Source organism: Motacilla alba, chromosome 2 (assembly GCF_015832195.1).
Source record: "Motacilla alba alba isolate MOTALB_02 chromosome 2, Motacilla_alba_V1.0_pri, whole genome shotgun sequence".
NCBI classification, from domain to species: Eukaryota; Metazoa; Chordata; class Aves; order Passeriformes; family Motacillidae; genus Motacilla; species Motacilla alba.
The window spans coordinates 117,564,948-117,590,094 of NC_052017.1; the positions used below are offsets into that span (position 1 = coordinate 117,564,948).

Below are 25,147 nucleotides of genomic sequence, written 5' to 3' on the forward strand. Positions count from 1 at the left end.
CTAACTGCTCCACAATATTCACCAGAACTTGGAGAAATCCAAATGATGGAAATTATTTTTTAGGACTACAGATCTTCTAAAACATAATGCGCTAATAGCTTCTTTCTGCTTCAACCTCCTCTGAAAGGAGGTTGTAGACAGGTGAGGTCTGGTTTTTTCCTCTGAAGTAACAAGTGACAGGACAAGAGGAAATGGCCTGAAGTTGCACCAGGGAGGGTTTAGATTGGCTGCTGAGAAAAAAGTCTTTGTTGGAAGGGTGGTCAAGCATTGGAAGAGGCTGCCCAGGGAAACGGCAGAATTACCATCCCTGGAAATGTTAAAAAATGTGTAGATGTGTGGTTTGGTGTTCACCACACCGTGGTTTAGTGGTGAAAATGGCAGTGTTAGGTTTACAGTTGTACTACATGATCTTAGAGGTCTTTTTCAACCTTTATGACTCCATGACTGCTGCGAACACGCCTCTGCACAACTGCTCAGTACCATGCAGGGAAAGAAGCAGCTGCTAGGTAAGGCACTGGCTAAAACCAGTTCATTTCTTGAGGAAGCGTAAGAATTAGGCAACCAGTTTAACCTAGCATGTGCTGATGTTTTTACATGCTTTTGAGACAAAGCATTGCTTCTAAATAAATAGGCAGTCCCCTTATTTTCCCCAATGTTCTTAGAAAGCAGTGTTAAGTTCAACATACTTAATTTTGTCTGGTTTTGAGATTAAAAAGACACAGACAACATATCCAAAGGAACACCAGTATCTTTCTTTGTAAGCTTTGAAGGAGAAAAAGAAAATCAATAATGTCCAAATCTTCACGTCCTGTAACTTATGGCTTTTACAATTCAAACAATTGTGTCGTTGCTTCAGATTCCCCCACAACCTGCATCAGAGAGATCAGAGGAGACAGGTGAGATCTTCATGTCAAAACCACACGAAAGCACCCGTTGTCATAAACAATTCCTGGGAGCACTCAACATTTCTGTAAAAAATATAAGCAGTGTTATCAAATCCTGCTGATTAGAAAAGAAGATCTTTAACTATTGCAAGATTATTGGCTGTTGCAGTGAAGCCCTTTTGTTTTTCCTCCCAGTGCCAAACCTGGAACCAAAATATTTTGAATTGACAGAATCTATTTGGGGTATTGTACATCCCTTTGTTACAAAAATGACTTTTTCCATCGACAAAAATGGTATTAACATTTTTTCCTACATAAATGTGTAGCAAATACTTTTAATTTTCAAGTCCTATAAGAAAAAAAAATCTTATTAATAATCAAAGCAATTTCTCATATAAATGAAATCAGATAAGAGTCAGTCTTTTATTCCAAAACATTTTCCTACAAACTATGTGTAACTGATTATACCCAGCTTTACTATTTGTAACTGATTATACCCAACTTTATTGGACATGTAATCAGTGGTTACTATGGCAGTCTAACATATTTACTCTCCAAGAAAGGAAGAGCTTATTGATTCAAAACTCTTTTTGATTTAAAGTATTACTCTATTACATGGATCATTTCACAGCTGGTTTGGATTTATCTTGGTTTTGATGCAGCAATTAATTCTGCTCAGAATTAAGAGAACAGAAAGATGCAGTCAGTCATTTCTGTAGTGTCTGGTTACAGTGCAGTTTGATTGAAGAGGTAAGGTTCAAATACAACTTTTTTAGCAGTGAATTCCTAGAATTCTTCAAGGCCAAGTGACTTAAAATAAAATAAAAAAAACACTGTTTTTTTTTCCCTAGCAAAGTAAAATGTAAAAAGTAAAAAGTATTGTTTCCAGTTACAATATATAGCATCTATAATTTTGTGACTGTAAATAATCATGTTCACATAATTAATCATTTTGCCTCAGAGCTCCGTTAGTCAGGATAGCTACTTTGCACACCACACTGAGATAAAAAATAGGAAAAACAGGGAAGAGAGCCTTTCAGTTGCACTTAACTTTTACCAGTTACACTCTGAATACAATCACATACTGTCCCATATTAATAGATCATGTCTGAATCCTCATCCTGAAAAATCAATGGGCACATCTTGAACACTGACAGCTTTCTGGCTTTTTTTTTCCCTATCTCAGAACTTTTGAATTGTACGGTTTTTAAAGCTGTATCACAGGCAGTGCTGTGTCCTGCTTTATACCTGCATATAAGCAAATAACACAGCATTAGAAAAAATAGGATTTTTTCATTGGCTATGGGTTAAAAGTTCAAATATGAGCTTTAGATCAGTAATTCAAGCACTGTGTGTTTACATATGTTCTGATTATGGTAATAGTATTATCAAGGGAAGGTATTTGAGCAGTGATGTCTAATTTTTTTCCTTTTGGTACTTCTAACACACCAACAGTACTGTGGAAGCTCTAAAAGCATTGGAATATTTACTGGTAAGGCCTGGTCTCACACCTCTTAGGTCCTAGGAAGAGTTTTTGGTAGGGGGAAATTCTACCAACAGTAGATGGTGACTGATTTAGGAACCACTAAGGCAAATCTGACATATCCAAGTCTTTGCAACTGGATGGGATACATCCCAAGGTGCTGGAAGTGAATTTGAGGAGGTATAGCTGCTACTAAGGAATTAGTGGTTGCAGTGCTGTCCTCCAAAATGTAGTAGCTCATCTTGCTAGATGAGGGCACAGTGACTGTGTTTTCACCTCAGCTTTGTTAAAGCAGCTGCTTTCAACTTTTCAGAGAGGGGAGTGCGCCTACATAATGTGTGACAGGATACAGGAATGCAAAGAGTATTTATATCATTGCAGTAAATTAGATTATTGGAACTGACTTCAACAGAACTATACTGAAATGACAGAATTTATTTATATATTCCTATTCAAACAGCAGTCTTTATTTTAACCTCAAATTACTTTTTCAAACCCCCTTGCAGTTATGTATTTTAAAAACCTAAAACCACAGCATTACTTCTTTAACAGTTTTCCAATTAGATTCATATTTTTGTTATTAAAGTGATATTTATAATTTTGTCAGTTGCACAATAAAAAATGTGCAATGCTAATACAGCAGACCAAAAGTGTTATGAAGTCCTGAGGTTTTATCTCAACAGTGCTCTAAAAGTACTGACAACAAAGATCTAAGGATAGGAAAAAAATAAATACTGCGCACTGAATGTTTCATTTATCTAGTAACTTATTAGGGTGAACATGTAACACCTGAAAAATAGATAGGGAAAGATCTGCATTTGATTTTTGTTTACCATCCTAAAATAATATTTAATTCCTGATACAGTCTTGATGGACCCAGTTACAAGACACAACTCACACTAACATCACTAAGTAGTCCCCTCTCATTCTGCATTCTGTTTAAAATGTTACTGATTATGGTTTGACTCAATGATCTTCCAACCTAAAGCATTCTAAATATTCATGTATTTTATGCAGAAGGTTTCAGACAGCCTGGGTTTCAATGTTCTTGAGAGCATCTGACAGCCTGCAAGCCCAGATGTGCCCTGGTAAGTTGCTGACCACCTACTGACTGACAAGTCACATGTGCCATTTGGTCTTCTAAATGTCTAGGAAAGAGCCCCTGTCTCCTGGAAGAGGGAGCAGGCTATTGCAAGCAAATGTGCTCCTGCCAGATTGCCCATCAAGAATATGTCTATGCTCTGGGCACAGCACATGGCTGGCACTGCTCAGGCACTGGGATAACAACCCTTGGAGAGCCCTTGTGTCCAGAGGTAGTTTAAGGAGTGTTTTGTATAATCCTGCTGTGCCTATAACTCCTTTCTTTGTGCACTTCAGCAGCTGATGGTGTAAATATAAAATCTCTCTGCAGTGTGGCAGATCTGCAGAAAAGAACTCACAGGCTGGAGATTGGGAGCATAGGAACTTCCTGTTCTCCTTGAATTTATCAGTAAAAATGTCAGATACCGTGCTGTCTGGATTTTGAACAGCTCTAATAACCGAGTCCTGAAAAGCCGTTTTAGAAGGTGATCTTCCAACCTAAAGCATTCTAAATATTAATGTATTTTATGTAGAAGGTTTCAGACAGTCTGGGTTTCAATGTTCTTGAGAGCATCTGACAGCCTGCAAGCCCAGATGTGCCCTGGTAAGTTGCATATGTGAATATGTCCAGCATATCTGGTCAGCCAGACATGTAGGAGTATGCACAGTCCAGCTGGCAATCTGCTCACCAGCAAATGTGCTCTCAGTCTGGTTTGAAAGAATGTACTTTTTTCAAGGGCACGGGGTCTGTGCACGTGTTCTGCCAGTGGGGTTTAGATCCTTACTCCTCCTCAGCTTTGGGCACAGGCAGCAGCACAGAGAACTGGAGTGGGGAGGCAGGGCATGGGCAAAAAGGGATGCTTTCTATCACTGCCTTTAGGACACCGGGTGACATGGCAGTGTTAAGTACTACAGTTTTAGCATATAGTAGACCTACTTTTTCTTGGCTTTTTTTTTTTTTTTAATTATCACTACTGAAAGAAGTTTAGGCAGAAGACAATGCCATTGTTTGTGTCTTATATGATTGCGATGACAGTTATATTTTTGCTTCTGAGTATGAATGATCATGGGGGGAATCATCCAGCACCATACTGAGTAAGGATGTAAATATGGATACCAAAAATACCACTAGGCTGCAGATTAGCGTAATATTAATCATGTCTCTGCAAAAGTATTTACACTCACTTTTACAGGTAGTGCATATTCTTCACAAAAAAAAAAAAAGGGAACCAACCACTAAAACTGGCTGAATTGCCTGCTGAGACCTTACATGGGCCACAGCAAGCAGAAACTTTTAATACCTGACCTTCATTCAAATGGCTCTGCTTCAACAACCCTATTTAATTTCAGAACTTCACTTTATCTCTTTATCCTTACACTTTATCTAGCATTGTGGTGACTCCTTTCATATCTTATGTCATGGCTGAATAATTCAACGGCAAGTAAATTCCTTACATTTCTCTTCTACAGCCTTCAGCACTAAATGCTGAATGATACTTTGTAGACCTCACTAAGAAGATGTTTACATTTTTCCTTCAACACCATCACCAAGGAAAGGCAGCCAGACGAGCTGCTGGAAAAGACACTCCATGCCTGTTCTAAGCAAGCTCTCAGCACTGGCAAAGTGCTCCAGCTGGTATCCCTAAGTATTCAATGCACTAATTCTGAATACATTTGGAGTGCTTGTAAGCTCTTTGCTGCTAAAACTAACTTGAGGGTGCACAGCTAAAGCTGCCCTGGTTTACATCTTAAATCTGTATTTCTCCTTCTCCTGCAGCTAAGACTGAGGATATATTATTTTATTTTTGAATTTTCAGATGTTTGCTGAAATTGATATTCAGTAAGCAAACAAGAATTAGGTCACCCAAAAGTAATGTATTTCCCCACCTCCCTCTCAAATAAGAGAGCTACATTCCGTAATGCAAAGCGTATGATTGCAAAGCTTATGTTTTGGGTATACATCATTGTAGTCTCAGTATCATTTAGTCCCAAAAACCTGCCATATAATAGGCTGTAATAATTCTATTTATTATAATGCTGGCTCGATTCATATTAAAAAAACCCCAGTATACATGCAGAACATGCACATTCCTAGCTGTTATCAAATATCCATTATCCTGTGTAGATTTCAGACCACACACATCACCACAACTCAGGGCATTGATAAATATTTAATTAATTAAATACAATGTTCGTACAAGCATCTGCCTAAGAAGAGGGAGAACTAACATTGTTCACTGCAAGTTCCTTCCTTTTGGACTAGAACCTGAAATATACATGATGGGCATGGTGGCAGCAGAGTGGCTTATGCTTAGTTGCCACAATCCAGCATATTTATTACATGCTGACTGTATAATTTAAAGGTTTTCCCTCATTGCTAATCCCATAACATACAGTGGAGGGACAAAAGGTGACTTTCCCACCACATTCTGAATTGCTACAAAAACCTACCACAATATTTAATTCCATGAGTAAGGCAATGTGGGCAGAAACTGCTGCTTACAGATTAAGTTTACAACATCAAAATTTCAACAGCTTCTCTACTCAGGGAACATTAATAATGGTGTATCCCATTGGAAGGTATTAGGTATCTTTAAAATAGTTAAGTGATTTGGTTTCTTTTAATTACTTCCTGCCGATATCCATAATTTTTTCTGAATGTCCAAAACTAACTTAAAATTCAATATAAAATTACTATTGTTTTTATATCATCAAAAAGGGAAGATTAATTACATATTTTAGTAATCTAGTAAAAAGTGGCTTTTTTCATTGTTCAAGCTACATGCAATCCTCAGTGGATCTTAGATGTACGTTAGAAAGGTATTTAATGCCTATTTTTCGGTTGCCAAGGTCAAACATCACCTAGTATGTATAGGGAAAGAGGAAACATCTGTTGGAATAATTTATTTGACTAACACAGAGGTTAGGATTAAAACCCACTAATTTCTTTGGTCCGATACTGAATTTCAATTAAACAATACAGGTATTTGTTCAGTTTGAAAAAAACTCCTTCCTTTACTTGTGAGCACATTCATGTATATCCCTAATGAGTGGATCTGGCAAGGGAATACTATGATTTGTCATTTTTTCATATCTGCATAAGCTCTGAGAACAAATATTTCTATTTTTTGAGGTTTTGGGGTTTTTTCCCCAATATATGCTCTAAAGAATTCACAAAACTTTAAAACTTTGGTTTCTCTGGAATTCCTCTACTAACAAAATTAGAATACATCTCAGGATCAGTGATTACACGTGAAATTGTAAGGTGCAGCAATCTTCAGCATCTAAGTCCCATTTAGAAGTTTTTAGAAAATATTAAATGCATGTCACCTGACTGCAGTTTCTTCTAACCTTTCTGTGAAATCAGGCTAATATCTTCTAGATTAACAGTAAAAAAAAAAATCACTTAAATTGTTTAATTTACAAATGTAAATTAATAAAAATATAAACATTTTATTTTATCAAGCATGGAAAGTGCTCTCTTTGCCTTTCTAGGGTCAAAAGGGATTTCAACAGAGCCATGATTGTATTCCAGATTTTTAATACTGAAAAAATATTTGCCAATCAAAGAAGCTCAACAGTTGGACAGCTTTTTACCATTGTAAAGCAGAATCAGAATACTTTGTCTCAAAGGGAATAGCAGAAGGTCTTACAGGAGAAAAGATATTGTACATTCATGTTCCATTCGTTTTTAGGACTAAGGGGAATGGTAAATGCAAAACACAGTTTTACTCAGCTTGGCCCAAAAGACAGGATGCTAATAGAGATGACATGCAAGCTGACAGAACACTGAGAATGTGGACAAACCCATCTTACAATAGAATTTTAAAAATCCCAACATTTATATGGCATCTTCTTCCCTTCTCAACAGAAAGGCAGCTATTTTTAATCAGAACAAATAATTAGAATAAACAAAACTCTTAGAATGGGAAGTGGTAAGGTGTCAAAAATAAAATAGCATTAAATGTTGTTCAGTTAAATTGTCAAACACACTAATAAATTCTAACTTGAAAGTAAAATAGAATACTACATTTACTAATTTAATTACAAAAAATACCCGTGTCAGTTGCATGCATTTATTTATTTTATCGACAGCATTGCATAAATGATGTGGGGTTTTTTTTTGGCTAGTTCAGCTGATAAGTAATAAAAGTATTAGGTTAAAAATAACATTATAAATCTGGAAGGAGTGATATTAGGTCCCAAATACTAAACTATACTATTGCCACAGGTGAAACTGGAGCATGGCTGTTAGAAGTAAGCTGTAATGATAAAAACTGATTGTTTCTCCTTCTCCAGATAATTCTCCTTCTCCAGATAATTCTCCTTGTCCAGATAATGATAAAAACTGATTGTTTCTCCTTCTCCAGATAATTCCATCACCCTTCACCAGTGGTCCTCACACCTTAACTTACTTCTGAGAATTAACTTCAACATTACTTTACTTTTGTGGAAAATAATTACAATTAAATGCATATGACAGAAACTAGTAACATTAAAGTTACTGCTATTAGCTAGTCCCCTGATTTGTAACCAGAAATTGAAATCTATTATCCTGTCTTTCAAAGAAATAAAGACAATAAATATAACATGGTTAAAAAAGATTATTTCAGACAAGCAATAACCAACATAACTAAAAGGAAGTTGTTTGAGAAACACACCCGAGTTTTCATCTGACTTCCTCTTTCAGAGATTCTTGGCAGAGGTTTTCCTTCACCTTTTTGCTTGTGAGCCAAATCTAAAGAATCTGTTTCTTCTTTCACAGAGCGACTGGGGTGAAGAGGAACTTTGAAACAAGGTGTTACAAAGTCAGCTGCAGAAAACAAAAAGAAAAAAGGATTAATTCAATATCCTAAGTCAAACCATAAATATTTAGTGTGATTGATCACAAGATTCCAATACATCTCTTTATAGAAAACAGTGTAATGAACCTTAAGGTATAATACCTCAAATTTGATAAATGAGAATGGAAAACCCTGAATGGAGTTATAGAAGGTTCTGCAAACTCTGATGAAGGTGAACATTAAAACAGGTATTCCCATTCAGGTAGAGTTATTTGAAAGAGAGTAAATTCAATTACATAGCACCTCCTTATATCAGTAGTTATTTAGAAGACCATTTCAGAACCACTGCCATTTACATATGGCTTCCAAACAATGAGCAGACTCCAACTATTTTGGGGCTGGAGCTGGCAGGCAAAGCATCAGCCTTCATGTCTTCAAAAATAACATATTAATTAATCTTCCGAAAGCAACAGTATAAGTGCCCTCAATTTTATTTTATAAATATGGAAATTCAAACATTTTTGAATAATTTCAAGTTAAATGTCTCTATCCAAGTCCTGCAAGACAGCAAGACATGCTGTTAAGTCATTTATGTTTTAACCTGCAGTCAACTCTGTAACAACCACCACCTTCCCACCATTTTCAAAAAAACCTCAAAGTTTATTTCAGGTTTTGCTTGAGTTTCAAAACTATTTTGTTTTCTCACTTGAAGAACAGGTTGCCTTTAAACCTCAAAAAGGGTTTAAGGCTTTTTTACCTTCCAGACATTTTTTTTTATTTCCAAGTTAAAAACTTGGACTTCTGCTGCACATGTGTCTTGCAAAGGCCTTTAAAGGACTGACAATATACAGAGAACAAAAAAGTATAAGCAAATAGAGTTTAAAAGTCTGATATATTTTATGCATATTTCTTCTAGAATGCCCAACATTTTTAAAATATGGAAGTGAATGTGAATATTTACACAATCAGAATATTTTCACAATCAAAATGCACTAGCTACCTCTTAACATAATTCTGGGAGATTGGGATGAGAAGAAAAAAACTGATATATGAACTAGTGCTAAAATAAAATTTTATGTTTGAAAAGCTCAATTTCTACTCAGTCTTTTGTACTCATCACTGGTACAAGTGTCTTATAAACAATTCTTAGTATATTTATTTTTAGCTGTAATTTTATGATTTCTGTAAGTTTTAAATAAACATGAAGTAATTGATTAGTTTGCTTACAAAATTCTACATAGGCTGCCTGTTCATCAGTCATTCTTTCATTGCTTTTTTTCCTGGCAGCTATGGAGGCTTTCCAATTAATTAAGAAACTTCTTTCTATTTCGTGAATTTCCTTCCCATCCAGATATTCTGCAAAAGAGAATATTTTCTGTGATACAAAGTGAACTAAAGGACTATATGAAGTTGTAGGTAATGTGTATTGGCTCTATAATCATTCTCTTCAAGTCTATTTTTCTTTTTATAGTATTTTGGTAAAGGATACCCAATAAAGACTGATATTCATAGTCAAGCTGCAAGAGAGAGTTAACATGTCTTAATTACAAAAAAAAAATCTACAGTTTTTATAAATTTCAAGAGAAATATATATATTTCACATTTGGTTAGCATGCAAGACTTTCTATAATGTTCTGCAGAAAAGTTATGCTCTTACACAGGGTAGATAGATGCAGAAATCCAGGTGGAGAGGGAAACTGCATGTCTTAGCAATCAAGGAATTCTACTGATCATGGAGACAGGCACACAGATTTGCCTCTCTCAGGTTAACTTTACTCACTTACGTGCCATAAACCTTATGCTTTATGATTCATTGGTTGCATCTGCATTTTTGAGTCAGCCCAAATGAAATACCTCCTGTACCCCCAAATTTAGGTTGCATTAGAACTGTCCTAAAGCAGTGTTATTTTCATTGTGCAGATAGGCTTTTTCTTTTTCTAAATGGCCAATATTTTGTGCTCTGAGAAAAACCAAGTTCTGTAATTATAACTTTAGAAATAATTGCCACCTTTATCCAAAAAAACGGAAAAAAATCCTAGATTTTTTTTGCTTATTTCTGCAGCATAAATATTTAGATAAAAAAGAATCAGTTTCTCCCTTTCATGCTAAAATTTTATGAAAAATAATAATAAAAACCTGCACCATAAGTGTTAAGATTAACAAATACACTCACAACATAAGTGTGAACTGCTTATAAATTTAAGGATGAATGTTATATGACAAATTCAAACACAGTAAGGTGGGATCTGCACAACTGGCACTGTACAACAAAAACACTTTTGCAACCACTACAAATTGATAGGGGAATAGATAAAACTGATCTTTGAAAATCAGTTTCACAACATCTGGAATATGAACACAAAAAACTGTCTTGTAACAATCTCGCCAATCATCGATAATAAAACAAATTATTACTACAACTAATACCAAAAGCCAAACAAGATGGCTTGTGAAGCTGATTACATAAGCCATTTTAGCTTTCTACATAAATTAAAAGTTCATGATTTGACATAAATATCTATAGCAGTAACTGTGTTTACATGCATAGCGCTACTCAAGAACAAAAAATTTTTCAGTTGTTTCCTAAAAGACTGGGGGTTATGGGTGGGCTACTGATTTAATTTTTTACCTAAAGTCAGTGACTGTATTATAATCCTATCCTTGTAGTTTGGTTTTTGACAGATGGGGTTTCCTGTAAGATCTAGTCTGCGTAGCTTTGTCCACTTTTTTAATACAACCTTCAAATCCTGCAATTGAAACAACAATAGAACATTGTGATTATGTTTCCCCCTCCAAGGTAAAGTTCAACAGTAATGTGATTTGTTCAGCCAGCCCCAAATCCTGCACAAAGAAATAACTTCAATGAGACTATTCACATATATTATGCACATTAAGAATGTGCATTTTCAAACAGAGTGGTCCCCAGCATCCCCTGAATATATCAAAATTGCACAGAAGAAACAGTGATGTTGGAAGATGCTGCATTTTTAAGGATTCAGTAATGCCAGCTATGGAAAATTAACCACTTCAATCCCACTGATAAGCACCCAAAGCCTAGGAAGTACCAATGAAAAAATTCATATTATACACAATGTCTGTTACTGTATCCCCAAGGTCTTACAGAGCCCTTAAGAGCATCAATGTGTGGAAGAATAAATACTTTATACAGACAAAGTACAGACTAAAAAAAAAAAGCCAAAAATCATGCAGTCCACAATGGAATGCCTCTCTCTTTATATATATGTAGAACTGTATTTTACAGGAGAAACAGTAATCCCTCCCTACCTAACTGTGGGTGGTCAGTTACAGTATTGGCCTACACAGCGAAATTAGTGAAATATACCTTTCTCCATCTCTGTTTCTGTCTGGTTACCCAGGGGCAGTATGACCTACATGAAACTACTCTTGTCTTTCAAATACAATAAATTCAAGTTGAAAACATGCAAAGTGTATCAGATTGGTCCTTTCTACTCAGACACCTTACTTTCTGAAATACTTTCTTTCCAAAATTCATTTAACTCTCATTCTTGGCAGGTTTTCCTTGTATGTGTGAAAAGCTTAGGGAGGGATTCAAGACAATAGGTATAAATAGGAGAGAGGATTTATGTTCTACTGTTGTAATAATTTGGAAAATTCTACTGATCATGCTGTGATGGATTCTAAACTGCAGAGGGTGTAAAACTTTGTAGCTTGATGCCAACAATGAAGTCTTTAGCAATGTAGATATCTCTTAGCTCCTTCAAATTTAAAAAATTGCTTGGGTAACACAAGCAGGGAGAATTCTGCTTTTGCTGGCTCATCTCCCTTGGTAGAAAATCCTCTTGGAAATATTCTATCAGTTATATTATACATGTTTAGAAAAATCATGTGGAAGAGAAAGTGGCAGCACAGTCTCATACCCCCAAACCATATAATTTTTGGTCTATCTCTGATGATGCTGATATCATCTATTGTTATTCAGTGATAAAAATGTATTTTTAGAAAACTAGAGAGCAAAAGTCTGGTTCTGTGAGGATCAAGACTGATAAAACAATGCAAGAAACCCTGAGGACTAGTCTACATGAAGAAATGTTAATAATTCTCGTGATGTTATTCAGCAAAGTTTAATCAGTATGTATCAGGATAGCAACGTGATAACCTCCACAGTTTAGGTGCTAACACTTAATCACAAACAAAATTTAGGGGCAAAATATTTTAGGCTAGACTTACTAAAAAAATCATTTAGCAAGTATATTTATATCCTTACCTAAGCATTCAGATACTATCATTGAAGTCTATAATGTGTTCTAGATTTCATTAGAAAGAATTTTTCCAAGTAATAGTTTTGCAACACAAAGTTGTCTATTACTGAAACAAAATGTATACAGTTTAACTTTGATGAATGTATACAGAGTCCTGTAGATTTTTGTTAGCTGTTACTTACTTGATAAATGACCCTGAACATGCTTACTGCAGTGTATGTTTATCTAAGAGCACACTAATCCTGTGCTGAAATATGATTACCCTTTCGATACGCTCTAGTTGTTCATTGCCTTCCTGTCTCTAATAAAGTGCTTTCACTTCCCAGCCTTTCAATAAGCTGTACTAAAGGGACCAGACACTCTTCTGGGCAGGCTCCGTTTGATAAATGATCATGTCATGCTATCACTTTGAGGTCTGCTACAAAATACTGACGAGCAAATTATATTCCATCGGGGAGGGTGGGGAGGGGGAAGGGCAAGCGCCTGAGTAGGCAGCTGTAGTGCTGGCAATAACTTTCTTACCAATTAACAGTGGCCATTTAAGAATTGGTATTTGACCAGTATGCTCCAGTTTTTATTGGAAATGTCTAATCCAACTGCCCCAGCTACATCTACAGACAGCCATTTGTCACCAGTTTGATTACCTGTCATAATCTATTTGAGAAAATCTATAATTTTTCTCTTGTTCCTGACTCAATTCTAAAGCGAATGAATTCATCTTTTGTGATATCTCTTGTCATAATCAATACTGGGCAGAGGTTGAATAAATTAAAGACTTGGAAAATACAGGTTTTTCCAGGAATTTCTAGCTATATTTTTATTTCTACCTATCCAAAGACTCACACAACTCATAATATTTCCAAAACTAATGAACTTAATAAATAAATTATATTCTGGCTTTTTGTAAAAAGGAATAATTGTGGGGGATTTTTTAATAGACATAGGGTTTTAACAAATTTCCTTAATTCCAACCCAAGTACACTGCAGTCTAGAAGACCTTGTGATCCTGACTAAAGCAAACCAGAACCTCAATACGATGAATAAATGAAGTAGCAAGCAATAGAAAACAACGAAAAGCCAATTCTATTAAAATCAATTATATTCTTGATAACTGACCTGAGACATACTTTTTGCATGTGGTAGCTAGTCATAGTTATTTTGCATGAATTAAAAAAATTACTTGATTTTCATCTGTCTACTGTGCAGACTGAATTATATAAACTTCAGTCGAGTGAAACAAGGTCATATGCCTTGATGTCTGTTAATTATGCTAACAAAGCCCTGTGTTAGCCATGAATTTAAGTGCTTTAATTTATTAGTTTATTTATTAGTCCTAATTTTCAACTAATTTATTAGTCCTAATTTTCAACTGCTGAAATCAAAGTGGCATAGGTAAGAAAAGCAAAGGAATATGGGTTTTCATAATAAAGTGAAAAAACTGAGAGAAATTTTAAAATATAAAATAACTATACTAAGTACACAAAAGTGAGAAAAGTCTACATAAGACTGTATTTCATGCATTTCTTATGCCCTTCATCTTTTTCTCAAAGATTCCATGTTATTCCTGCAGTTCACCAGACCTGCTCAGACACAGGCAGCTCCTCTAGAGCTTCTCTTCCCACCAGGTGACACACAGGTGGGTACAGGGCTCTCCAACACTTCCCTGTCATGTGGCACTGCCACAATCTCTGATCAATGCTAGACATTCCTGGGGAAGTTCTTGATGGCAGTGATGGCAAAGCACAAAAGGGAAAACAGGGGATATAGTGCTTTTGGCATGAAAAAGAGGTATACATCAGAGTTTTGATAAGAGAGGGGCAAGAGGGAGGAGAAGGGAGGCAGCTGGTGTGGGAATGAAAGAGCCTTTGCTGCATGTAACAAGTTCAGCCAGCAGAACCAATTAAGTGTATAGAACTGTATACCCCTAAAATCCTTGCAGCTTTCACAGCTGTAGAATAATGTATGCCGTGCAATCATGAAATTCAGCGATGCAAAAAAAAAATTGAAATATACTCAAAACTTCCCTCAGCTATGTCTTTGAACAGTCAGTGGTTGTATAAGATTGTTCTCCTGCTAGATGTCCACTGTAAGCTAAAGACTCTTACACAGAGTTAAAACTGACTTTAAAAAAAAAATTTCATGGCTTACTGCTTTTTTCAATGGTTTGTTTTTTATTTATTTAAGAATTTATATTAGTGATATGTAGAGCCTACCAAAATGCAATCCCTTAAAATTCAGTAATTGTAGCTGGCAAGTTGGATATCCACCTGCATTACACTGTATATTAAACACATTGGATATGTTCATTAATTTTACAGGTCTGCAAAGATATTAATAGAAACACCTTCCCTGTTCCATATATTTCAAAACTTGGAGATTGTTTAGAAAACACACAGAACAGTCACTTTCAAAATATACTGGAGCTTAATAAAAGTGTAATGGATAGCAAACTCAAATGCTAATTGTATAATTTTTCAACAGTTGTGACTATATAACATAGAAATCTCCAGGTCTAACTCCTTTGGGTACATGTAATTCTGGTTTTCCTGATGATTAAATAATGAAATTTAATAAAGAATAAATAACATATACACATTTACAGAGTAATGCAGTCATTTTGTCCTCTCCTTATTCTGTTTCATATGATATTGGTTTTTCCTCTAAGATACTGAAAATGCTGTCTCCAAACTGGCATCCTCATTCTTAAAATTAATTGGTTCTTTGGCTATGACAATTTTCTTTTAACATCATCACAACAAAAGTATATTTTATTTCTAAGAAAGAAAGAGCCAATATAATTTTTTTGTAATATGTTTCATTCATAAATTGATTCATTTTAAAAAGGGAAGATTTGGGGAGATTGCCTATTTGAAAAAAGCTTTTTGCTATTTTGATGTAACCAACATATTCAATGTGAATTACTCAGCAAAAGCCTACATGAATTGTATTTTGATGTAAATTCAATCACAACTGCCAGCCACGACTTGAAATACAAAGCATTAATAGTTTTGTAGTGAAAAAGAAGGGCATCATTTAACATTTTTTAATATTATAGTGTAAAAAATGAAGAGTCCAAACAGAGTAAATTCATCTAGATAACTGAAAGGTTATGCATACAAAATACTGCAATCTCCTCATTAGTAAAGAGAATTGCCAGATTTTCTCAACAATCTGTTAAAAATATGTTGTGTTCTCAGTAGTAATAAGAATAGTTATTTTAATAATTATTAACCAATGAAAGTTAAGTTTACTAAGGAAATAAAATGTTTATGCAAACCAGAAATGAAAGGGTTTATTTCAATCAAGACTTTGTCTTGGTGATTTGGGTTACTATTTAATCCAATTAATTTCAGTATTAATTAATAAAATTATAAATTTTTACATCCTAGGTAAATGCTTCTTCATTTTTAGTCTCAGTAAGATTTTTATATGAGAAAAGACAGCATGGTTGACAAGCCAGATTTAGTAACTGCAAAAGTAACATTTCTTTTTACTTATATATTTAGTGATAGAGATGAATGTGACTAATTCCTGAACACCCATACTTAATATAACAAATATTTACTTTAATACCTTCATATGCTGAAGTCGATTGTCGACTGCTTTAAGATAAGAAAGATTTTCCAAAACTGCCAGTTCTTCTAATTCATCAATGTTGTTATTGCTGATATTCAATACAGACAAAGATTTCTGAAGGAAGAAAAGCAGAAAAAGAAACATTTTTTTCATGCCATGCATGAGTCAACTTGTAAATTACAGAAAATTATCTTAAAAGATGAACAAACACACGAAGAAGAAACATGCAAACAACACCTCCACACACCATACAGATTGATTTATGTTGGCGTTCCACCTTGTCCTAAAATGTAATTTATTTTGGTTTTGAAATGAAACCAACGTAAGATTGTTTCTCAATTATTTCAGAAATTCTTAGTAAATACAGAATTTTTGGGTTTTTTTAAACACATTCAAATTCTTTACAGAGTTGTGCAAGTGCTACAAACTCTAAAGTATGAAACATACATTGAAACTGACTGCATTTTTATAGAATCATAGAATGGTTTGGGTTGGAAGGGACCTTAAAGGTCATCTAGTTCCAACACCCTGCCATGAGCAGGGACACCTTGCACTAGACCAGGCTGTTCAGAGCTCCACTCAACCTGGCCTTGAACACTTCCAGAGATGGGGCATCCACAACTTCTCTGTGCAATCTGTTCCAGCGTCACACCACAGTCACAAGCAGAGAATTTCTTCCTAATAGGTAATCTAAACCTGCCCTTGATCAGTTTCAGGCCATTACCCCGTGTCCTCTCACAACACACCCTTGTAAAAAGTGCCTCTCCAGCTTTCTTATAAGCCCCCTTTAGGTACTGGAATGCTGATATAAGGTGTCCTTGGAACCTTCACTTCTCCAGGCTGAACAACTCCAACTCTCTCAGCCTGTTTTCATAGGAGACGTGCTCCAGCCCTCTGATCCTCTCTGTGGCCCTCTCTGGACTTGCTGCAGCAGGTCCGTGTTCTTCTTATACTGTGGCCCCTAAGATTGCATCTGAACTACAGAGCTGGAGCCCATATGTGCTATCCACATAGTCTCATTTAACAGCTGGACTACACTGCTTTTCTCTCAGACTTCACCCTACAAACCTCTGGGTATCCATGTCTCTGATCCTTACCCCTTCTCTGGAACAGTACTGAGCCACATATTGCACTTTGCCTTTTGTAACAGACAATAGTTACAGAGATCTTTACATTTTAGATAAAAATCTAAATGTGTTTTAGTTGTTCATCTCAGAAAATGTTAATGTAATTTCACATAAAAGGAAAAGGTTTATATCTCTAGAAAATGACAAGGGACTCCTAATCCAGTGAGTTTAGAATTATATACACAATAAGATTTACCATGGTTTGGAAAAATCTCTATTTCAGCAGTTTATACAGGAAAACTAAACCAAGTCAAAAATTTGACCGAGACCTACATTGCAGACAGAAATTACCAGTATCATCCTGATAAACACAGTTCATAAACTTAATTTTCTCACTCATATTCAGGACATTGTCATCATCCAAACATTTGCCTGATTTGCCTGTAGTATACACAGAGGTATACAGCTTCATCTCTTTTATCTCTGACACCATTAAAAGAGCCAGAAACAGATTAAGAAGTAAAAAGTGATGCCTTAAAAAGGCTCCAAACACTTGGCACTTAAAGGATATTTTTACATTTTTACATTTAGCCTCCACAAAGATGTTGCATCGTCAAAAGTTGTTTCACAAAAAACAAAACAAACCCCACACCAAAAGGCCTTAAGTAAAATCCACAAAGAACAAAATCTAGACCAGGCTGCTGAAAAACATGGAAGAATTCATTATACGTTATTATCCTGGGAAGATTACAGCAGTAAAACTTCTCTTTACTTTTCTAATTTCTCCAATATAGAAGGAACAAAGTACAAATGCTCTCACAGTAATGACTCATTTCTATTAAAGAAAAACAGCAATGCATGTCTTGGATTACATAATCTCAAAACAGGAAAAAATAGAGCTAGGTCAAATATTTATGACATACATGTGAACAAAAGAATTCACTTTTTTTGTGAGATTTTCATCTTCACAAAAAAAGGCTTATCAAGCCCTGACTACACTGCGGGAGATACAGCAAGAGGAATTTTTATAGTACAGAACTACATCCATTAGCAAATAAATCCTACTTTTTAACCTCTTCAACTATATGTTTTATGAGCAATTAACATGTTGAAAGACAACTTCAAAGAGATTTCCTGAACTCTTGACATAACACAACACAGAAGAACTGCAGAACTAAAACTGAATGCTTTTGATTGTGTTGTTCTTAACATCCAGGAAGAAAAATATGTTTGTGCCTTTTTTACCATTCCATTTTTCTACAGAAATACAAAAGGCAATAAATAAACAACTATACCAATCAAATCACTGAAATACCAACAAACTAATTCACTACAAATGAAACAGACTAAGAAAACTAAGTGATAAATTCCAACCCCTTTTTTAGTTTATTCACATTCTGTTGGTATAGGGCATCCACACACTTCCTTAATTCCTCTCTCTCTTGATTCTCATTTTCATCCTTCATAATGAAAAAGAGATGAAATAGAATTTGCTGGATGCCTTAAAAGAGAATTAGGGTGGGAGTCTCTTGGTAGAATTTGAAATAATGCCACCAATTGGCAAAGGAGGAAAACACAGAATGATCAACTCCTAATAATTTCTCCTAAAAATACTGATCTCCTGATAATTGGCTCATTGTAATTCTCAAAATATACTTACTGCCAGGGAGTTAAGAGATACTGGATCAAACAGAAGCTTTTCACCAAGAGGGAGATGTTGACTTTCAATATGTAGCTCCCTCAGTTCTCCTAATTTATCCAAACCCTCTACTACAGTGATATAGTTGCCTCCTAAATACCTACAGAATAGAACACAAAATAGATTTAATATCCTGTGAAAGTAAGAGCAAACACAAGGCTTCAATATATAGAGAAAAATATTTTCCAAGCCTTATTGAATAATACTTGGAAATTATGATAGATAAAGTAAATAACCTAGCATACAAGTAGAATATACACCTAAATGATTCAAGCAGTTTTTTGCAGTTTTATCTACAGCTATTATTATTAATATTGCCAGACTGAAAAAATAAAATCATTTAAATGTAAAAATATGTGTCAAGATTATATATCATTATTTTTATCACAGAACATCTCATAAAAAACAATAAACAATTACTTATATTTGAAAAGCAAAATTTAAGAGGTGAAAGGACTTTAATGGCTATATAATTTAAAAAATTTCTGAAGTGTCATAACTATTCTTTTTACTAGTAAAATAAATACATTATTTTCAACTTACAGTTTTTCAAGTTTTTTCAGCGATGAGAGATTTTCTATAGTTGAAATACGATTGTTCTGAAGGTAAAGGTGCGTTATGTTTGAAGCAAAGTCCAAGTGCTGGATTTGGTTGATTTGGTTATCATATAAATACAGAACTCTCAGATTTTTACAGAAAGAGAGCTCACCCTGAAATAAACAATAACATGCTACTTAACCTCCAGTTACTGCCTGCTTCTGGAAGCTTGATTGTTCTTATATTTAAGTTCTGATACATTATAAATAAATTTTCACCTTTAGTAAACACTTCATAAAACTATTTTTCCTAGAAAACCAGAGTTATTATATATTGTCAGTTATCTACAGATTAAAGACTGAAATCTGTTGTGAGTAATTTGCCATACAGAATCTGAGGACTACAGGCATCACCAGCAAATACACCACATCCAGTGTGAGCTCATTCCCTTCCCTGTCTTCATCAGATGGATTTCAGAAAAGCAGAATTTTTTTGTGTAGCTGTCTCCGTTAAACTGCACTGATGTAACTGGAAACCAGTTCTTGGCAAAGAATTATTGTTTTTTACAAAACCTTGCACTTCAATCTGTTTTAATATGTTTCTGAACTCAAGTTTACACTCAAATGTTAAGTTTCTTTGAACATATTCCCATGAAACAACTAAAAGGCCGCTCCCCATGAAGGTTTCTCCAAGACTTTGCTGTGGCAGCTGATGAAGCAGATCTCATCAAATGGACTGATCCAATTATTAGCTCGCTATGGCTGTGCATGGGAGTGGGCTGAATAAACCCATTTGTTTGCAGGATCTGTTCACACAGAACAAACAATTTCTTCTTGACTGAAATCACACTTTTAGAGCAGAAATTGAAATTCACCGCATTCAACAATGCAGTTGTTCAGGGCTCAGCGGTTTCACAACTTACTCAGTATCTTGAGGGGATCTGAGTTAACTCAGAACTTATTGAAACCTGTATACATTTCCTATTATTAAACTTAGAGGAAGGAGAACTGGGTTAAGTTTGCAGTCTTTGAAAATGAAAAGCTCATGGATTATTTTTTAAATTAATAAGCCCCGGGGAGCAATTAAAAAAAAAAAAGTATATTTTTAACCTGGTTAATTTGAAAAAGCCACTACACCAGTCCAAATTTGTTAACCTCACTTTGGTTATTTCCTGTTCCTGAACTCTCCTTTCCTTTCTCAGACTTCCTCTGAAATTTAAGGAATAAATCACAGACAGATTGAAAAGATTGTGCTGTGAGTTAACAAATTTGTAAAACTTGGCTTTCCTTGTTTGTGTCTCCAACAATGAACACCTCATCATAACTACAAAACATTAGAGTAGCTAGTTTAAAAGGAATAATAAAAAATAAGTCTTACAATTGAATCTATATTTTTATCTGACAAATTCAGATGAGTTAATCTTTGCACATATTGTCCAAAATCCTCTTCGCTTGGATTCTTGTGACCGGCATTTTTAGCAATGAGGTCCATTGTTAGCTGAACCATGGTGCTGTAATAGGTCAAGCTGCTCTACTGCTTCTTTTAATACTGTATTCCTCGTGCTCCTCTAAGTAGTATTACAGAATGCCTTAAAAACAAAAGAAAAATGTTATACTGCTTGTACTCCAGATCTTCAACAAAGCTTTCATGTGTACTTCAAATCTGACATATCCTCACCAATGCTCTTTTCATTTACAGTGATACTACGTTGCTTATAAAATCCTATCCCTTTTGTTGCTGACATTTTATCAAGTTTTTGGTGTATTAATAAATGTTTAAAACAATTTTTCTATTTGATTTGTTTGTTCAGTTTGCTTAAGAGTATTAAATCGTAGTTTTTGTCTTTTTCATACAGAAATATGAGCACAATGCTCCACAGCAGGCATAATTCTCACACATAGTAGCTAGTTAATGGAAACTCATAATCTGCTTATAAATTAGAAAATACAGGAGACTCTGTAACAGGTTTTTACAGGGTGTGAGAGGTAGATTAAGCTACAGAACTCTTTATATATCTGCACAGCATTTTTGTCATGCACAGAACTGCATGTTCTGCACAGCCAAAAACTGTAAGTTTTTCCCACTAAGGCATATTATAGAGGCTCCCACAACAATACCAACCTTTTTTTCCACACTCTGGCTCATATAAGTGAGCCTATAAATGACAGAACGGGGGAGAGGGAAGAAGGCAAGCAGCTAATATTGAACAGGATGCATAAAAGATCTGGGGATAAGATACCCTAATGGATATAACTTAATGACTCAGAATAGAAAGGTCACCTATTTAGCCAGTAAATATACCAATGAATATTATGTAATATAGCTTATACACAAAAGCCCTACATTAGTGTGTCAGAACAACTGAGGAGACAGCAAAAACCATCCCAGGTCTAAACCTCGCACAGAGAATCCTCCCTGCCAGCATTACAATTAGGAGAAACTGAAGAAAAGCCAAGATCGAGGCTGTGAAGGCAGAAGAAACTTCCTTTCTTAGTAAACAAATCTGAAGCTCAGCAGCTCTTCTTTGTCCATAGGGGATTTGCTTTTTACTTTTATTTTAAAAAGTGGGGATGAACAAGAGCTGAAAGAACATTGTGGGTTGCCTGTTTTTCTACTGTGAGTTTCTTGCTTTTTAGATAAAAAACACCTTTCAGAGCCCTTTCTCAGACCTTCTTCCAAACCCAGCAGAATAAGCGAGGGGCAGCCGGGCAGGTCTCCCTCCCTCGGTCCCCCAGCTCCTTCCTACCTACAGCCGCGCGATTTCACACCGCCCTCCCCGTCCCGTGGCCCCGCCACCCACCGCCGCCCAGCAGGGCGGGTGGGAGGGCGGCTCCGATGGCGGGCTCGGGCCGGGATCCGCTCCAGGCTCCTTCCCGGCAGGAAGCGCCCCCGGCCTGGCCCGGCCCCGGCTCCGCTCTCCCCTCAACGGCCGGCCCGCGCGCGCCGCCGGGCCCTGGTTGCCGCGGCAACCGCACGCCAACCGCCGGGGGGCGGGGCGATCCGTTACCGGCCGCGGCGCGCGCCCCTCGGACCAATCAGCGCCGAGGAAAAAGAGAGAAGGGGCGGGGCTTCTTGGCGCACGCGCAGCGAGGGTCCCCACGCGGCTTCGCGCGCGCTGGCGGCGCTGGCGGCCGTGTGGGGGGAGGCGGGGAATGTCCCCAGGCGGGAGGGACCCACGAGGGTCATCGGCTCCGGCTCCTGCACGGGGCACCCCAAAGTTACACCTTGTGCATTGCTCTGACCTTCTCGAACTCTTGTTAGCCTTGGTGTTGTGACCACCACTTCCCGAGAGAGCCTGTTGCAGGGCCTAGCCACCCTCTGGTTGGAAAACCTTTTCCTGATAACCAACCTAATCCCCTTCTAACACAATTCAGGCCATTTCCTCGAGTCCTGTCAGTGGACGCCATAGAGAAGAGATCAGTGCATGACCTTGCACTTTCCCTCCTGAGGAAATTGTGAGCTGCAATGAGGCCTCCCCTCAGCGTCCTCCAAGCTGAACAGAAAAGGTGCCCTCAGCCGCTCCTCACACAGCTTCCTCTGCAGGCCCTTCAGCATCCTCGCTGCCCTCCTTTGGACCCTCTGGAACAGCTTAATGCCATTTTCATATTGTGGCGCCCAAATCTGCGCACATGACTGTTGCAAAATGTGGATTATGTAAAAACTTTTATAAGGATGTTATTTTTTATCTTTGTGTACCTTCAAGTCCAATCAACAAGGGAGGTTTAACTTGTGAAACAGCAGCTAACAAGCAAACTCTAAGTGTGATATCTATGATACCTAGAAGAACAAATTACTTTTTTGTAGAATTACCTTGTTAAAGTTTAAGGGTTTACATGCTTCAGTGATCTGAGACCAAGGGGGAGGTTAACAAAGCTTGGGAAAAAGGATCCCTACTGGTACTGGACACAAAGAATGCAGAATTTATGACCTACAAAGACAGCTGGTAGAACTCTGAAGATAAGGGAATAACGAATAAAGTCAACTCAGCAACTGTACTGGAAGCAGCTCCAACTGAGTGATAGGTAATTCCCGCAGGGGGAGATCTGCAGCTTCCAACTCAGAGGCCACTGACCCAAAAGAAGAGAAAGATTGGGCATGTGGACTAATTAGCATAAGAAGCAAGAGAATTGTTAGCCAGTAGTAGAATATTAATTCATAAGGAAACTATGTAACTATTAGCCAATGAACACTAATTCCTTTATCTGCTAAACTGTATAAATTGTAAAACGTTTTGGTAGTCTGTGCTCTTGATTTGTGGAATTCCACCAGGCACCCAGGCTCGTGCAATTTTGAAATAAATAATCAATGTCCCTCTCAAGTGTGTTATTATTGGTTTGTTGCACACGGAGTAATAAATACAACCTTTGTGGACAACAGTTCTCAAGGTGAGGCTGCCCCAGTGCAGAGAAGAGTGGGACAATTCCCTCCCTTTCCTGGCTGATGATGCTGTGCCTGATGCACCCCAGGACACAGCTGGCCTTCCTGACTGCCAGGGCACTGCTGACTCACATTCGGCTTTCTTCAGCCAGGATCCCCAGGTCCCTTTCTGTGGCATTGCTTTCCAGCCTCTCATTCCCAGTCTATATGTACGTCCAGGGTAGCCCCATCCCAGGTGTAGAATCTAGAACTTGCCCTTGTTAAACTCCCTGCTGTTGGTGATTGCCCAGCTCTCTAATTTGTCCCAGAAGAAATCTTTGAAACCTGTTAATGCAAATATACTTTGAACAACATCCCCCACAGAGTCTCCACCCCTACAAAGAGCTCTTTGTCTTATTAATGTCTTAATAAGGCTATGTGTTTTTAAATCTTGTTAACCAGCAGTTTTTCTCTTTGGTGTTGCCTCTTCTTCCTCCATGCCAGGCTTTTTTTGTGAGCATAGATTACTGGCAAAACCAGTAAGATCATACGGTTCCTTTTCCTCATGCTTGAATTGGAGAAGTTAATAGTTTTATAAATGGAGTAAATACTGTATTTAACAGCAAAGTTCTACAAAAAAAAACAAACAAAAAAACATGTTAGCAAACATTTAATTAATTATTTTTTTAATGGTGAACCATTATTCCGATTTGGGTTGGTTGGTTGTTGGTTTTGTTTTGTCAATTATATCACAATTATCAATTGATAGAATTGATATAATCAATTATATCACACTTTTTAGTGTGATAGTTAGTTGCTGATGACACAAAAGTGGGAGGAGTGGCTGATACTCCAATGGATTGTGGTGCCATGAGGAAGGACTTCAACAGGCCAGAGAAATGAGCCAAGGGGAGCCCAAAAAAAGAGTTCACCAAGGGAAAGTGCAAAGCCTGGCTCATGGGGAGGAACAGCCCCAGGCACAGCAAAGACCAGCTGGAAAGTAGCTTGGCAGAAAATGACATGGAGGTCCTGGTGGACACCAAACTGTCCACTGTAGCAGCAAGGAAAGCAAATGGCTGCCTTAAAGGAATATTGCCAATTGTAGAAGAGGATCCTACCCTTTCTATTCAGCGCTGGTGAGGCCACACCTGGAGTGCCGGTGTCCGGCTCTGAGAGACAGGGACATACCAGAGAGACACCAGCTAAGGGCTGTAAAGATGGTAAAGGGACTGAAGCATCTCTCTTTTAAGGAGTAGTTGAGAGAGCTGGGACTGTCCAGTCTGGAGAAGAGAAGGCTCAGGGTGTTTGCTTCCAATGAAACTGAGATTATGACTTCATCTCTCTTATAGGAAAAATGTCACAAAATGTTGTTAGGAACAAACATGTTTTATTGTGTAAAATATGTCTGAAATAACTTGTTCCAATTAATTTCAATTCAGG

The 25,147-nt window shown here is 36.8% G+C and overlaps 1 protein-coding gene across 4 annotated transcripts; it reads right to left on the minus strand.

Annotated features, from left to right (window-relative positions):
* Nucleotides 1–331: 331 nt before the first annotated feature.
* Nucleotides 332–22,336, minus strand: PPP1R42 (protein phosphatase 1 regulatory subunit 42). Of its 4 annotated transcripts, XM_038128212.1 has the most exons (9): nt 22,098–22,334; nt 20,729–20,939; nt 19,358–19,524; nt 18,776–18,914; nt 16,046–16,162; nt 10,861–10,978; nt 9,459–9,587; nt 8,109–8,260; nt 332–869 (listed from the first exon to the last, which is right to left on the minus strand). In XM_038128212.1, the coding sequence occupies exons 2-9, from the start codon at nt 20,855–20,857 to the stop codon at nt 825–827; spliced, it is 996 nt and encodes a 331-aa protein (XP_037984140.1). In that variant the 5' UTR covers nt 20,858–20,939; nt 22,098–22,334; the 3' UTR covers nt 332–824. The 4 variants fall into 4 exon arrangements, with proteins under 4 accessions (XP_037984140.1, XP_037984142.1, XP_037984139.1 ...); XM_038128211.1 differs by lacking the exon at nt 332–869 and having other exon boundaries at nt 7,080–8,260; nt 22,098–22,336; XM_038128214.1 differs by lacking the exons at nt 8,109–8,260; nt 9,459–9,587 and having other exon boundaries at nt 803–869; nt 22,098–22,326.
* Nucleotides 22,337–25,147: the final 2,811 nt, after the last annotated feature.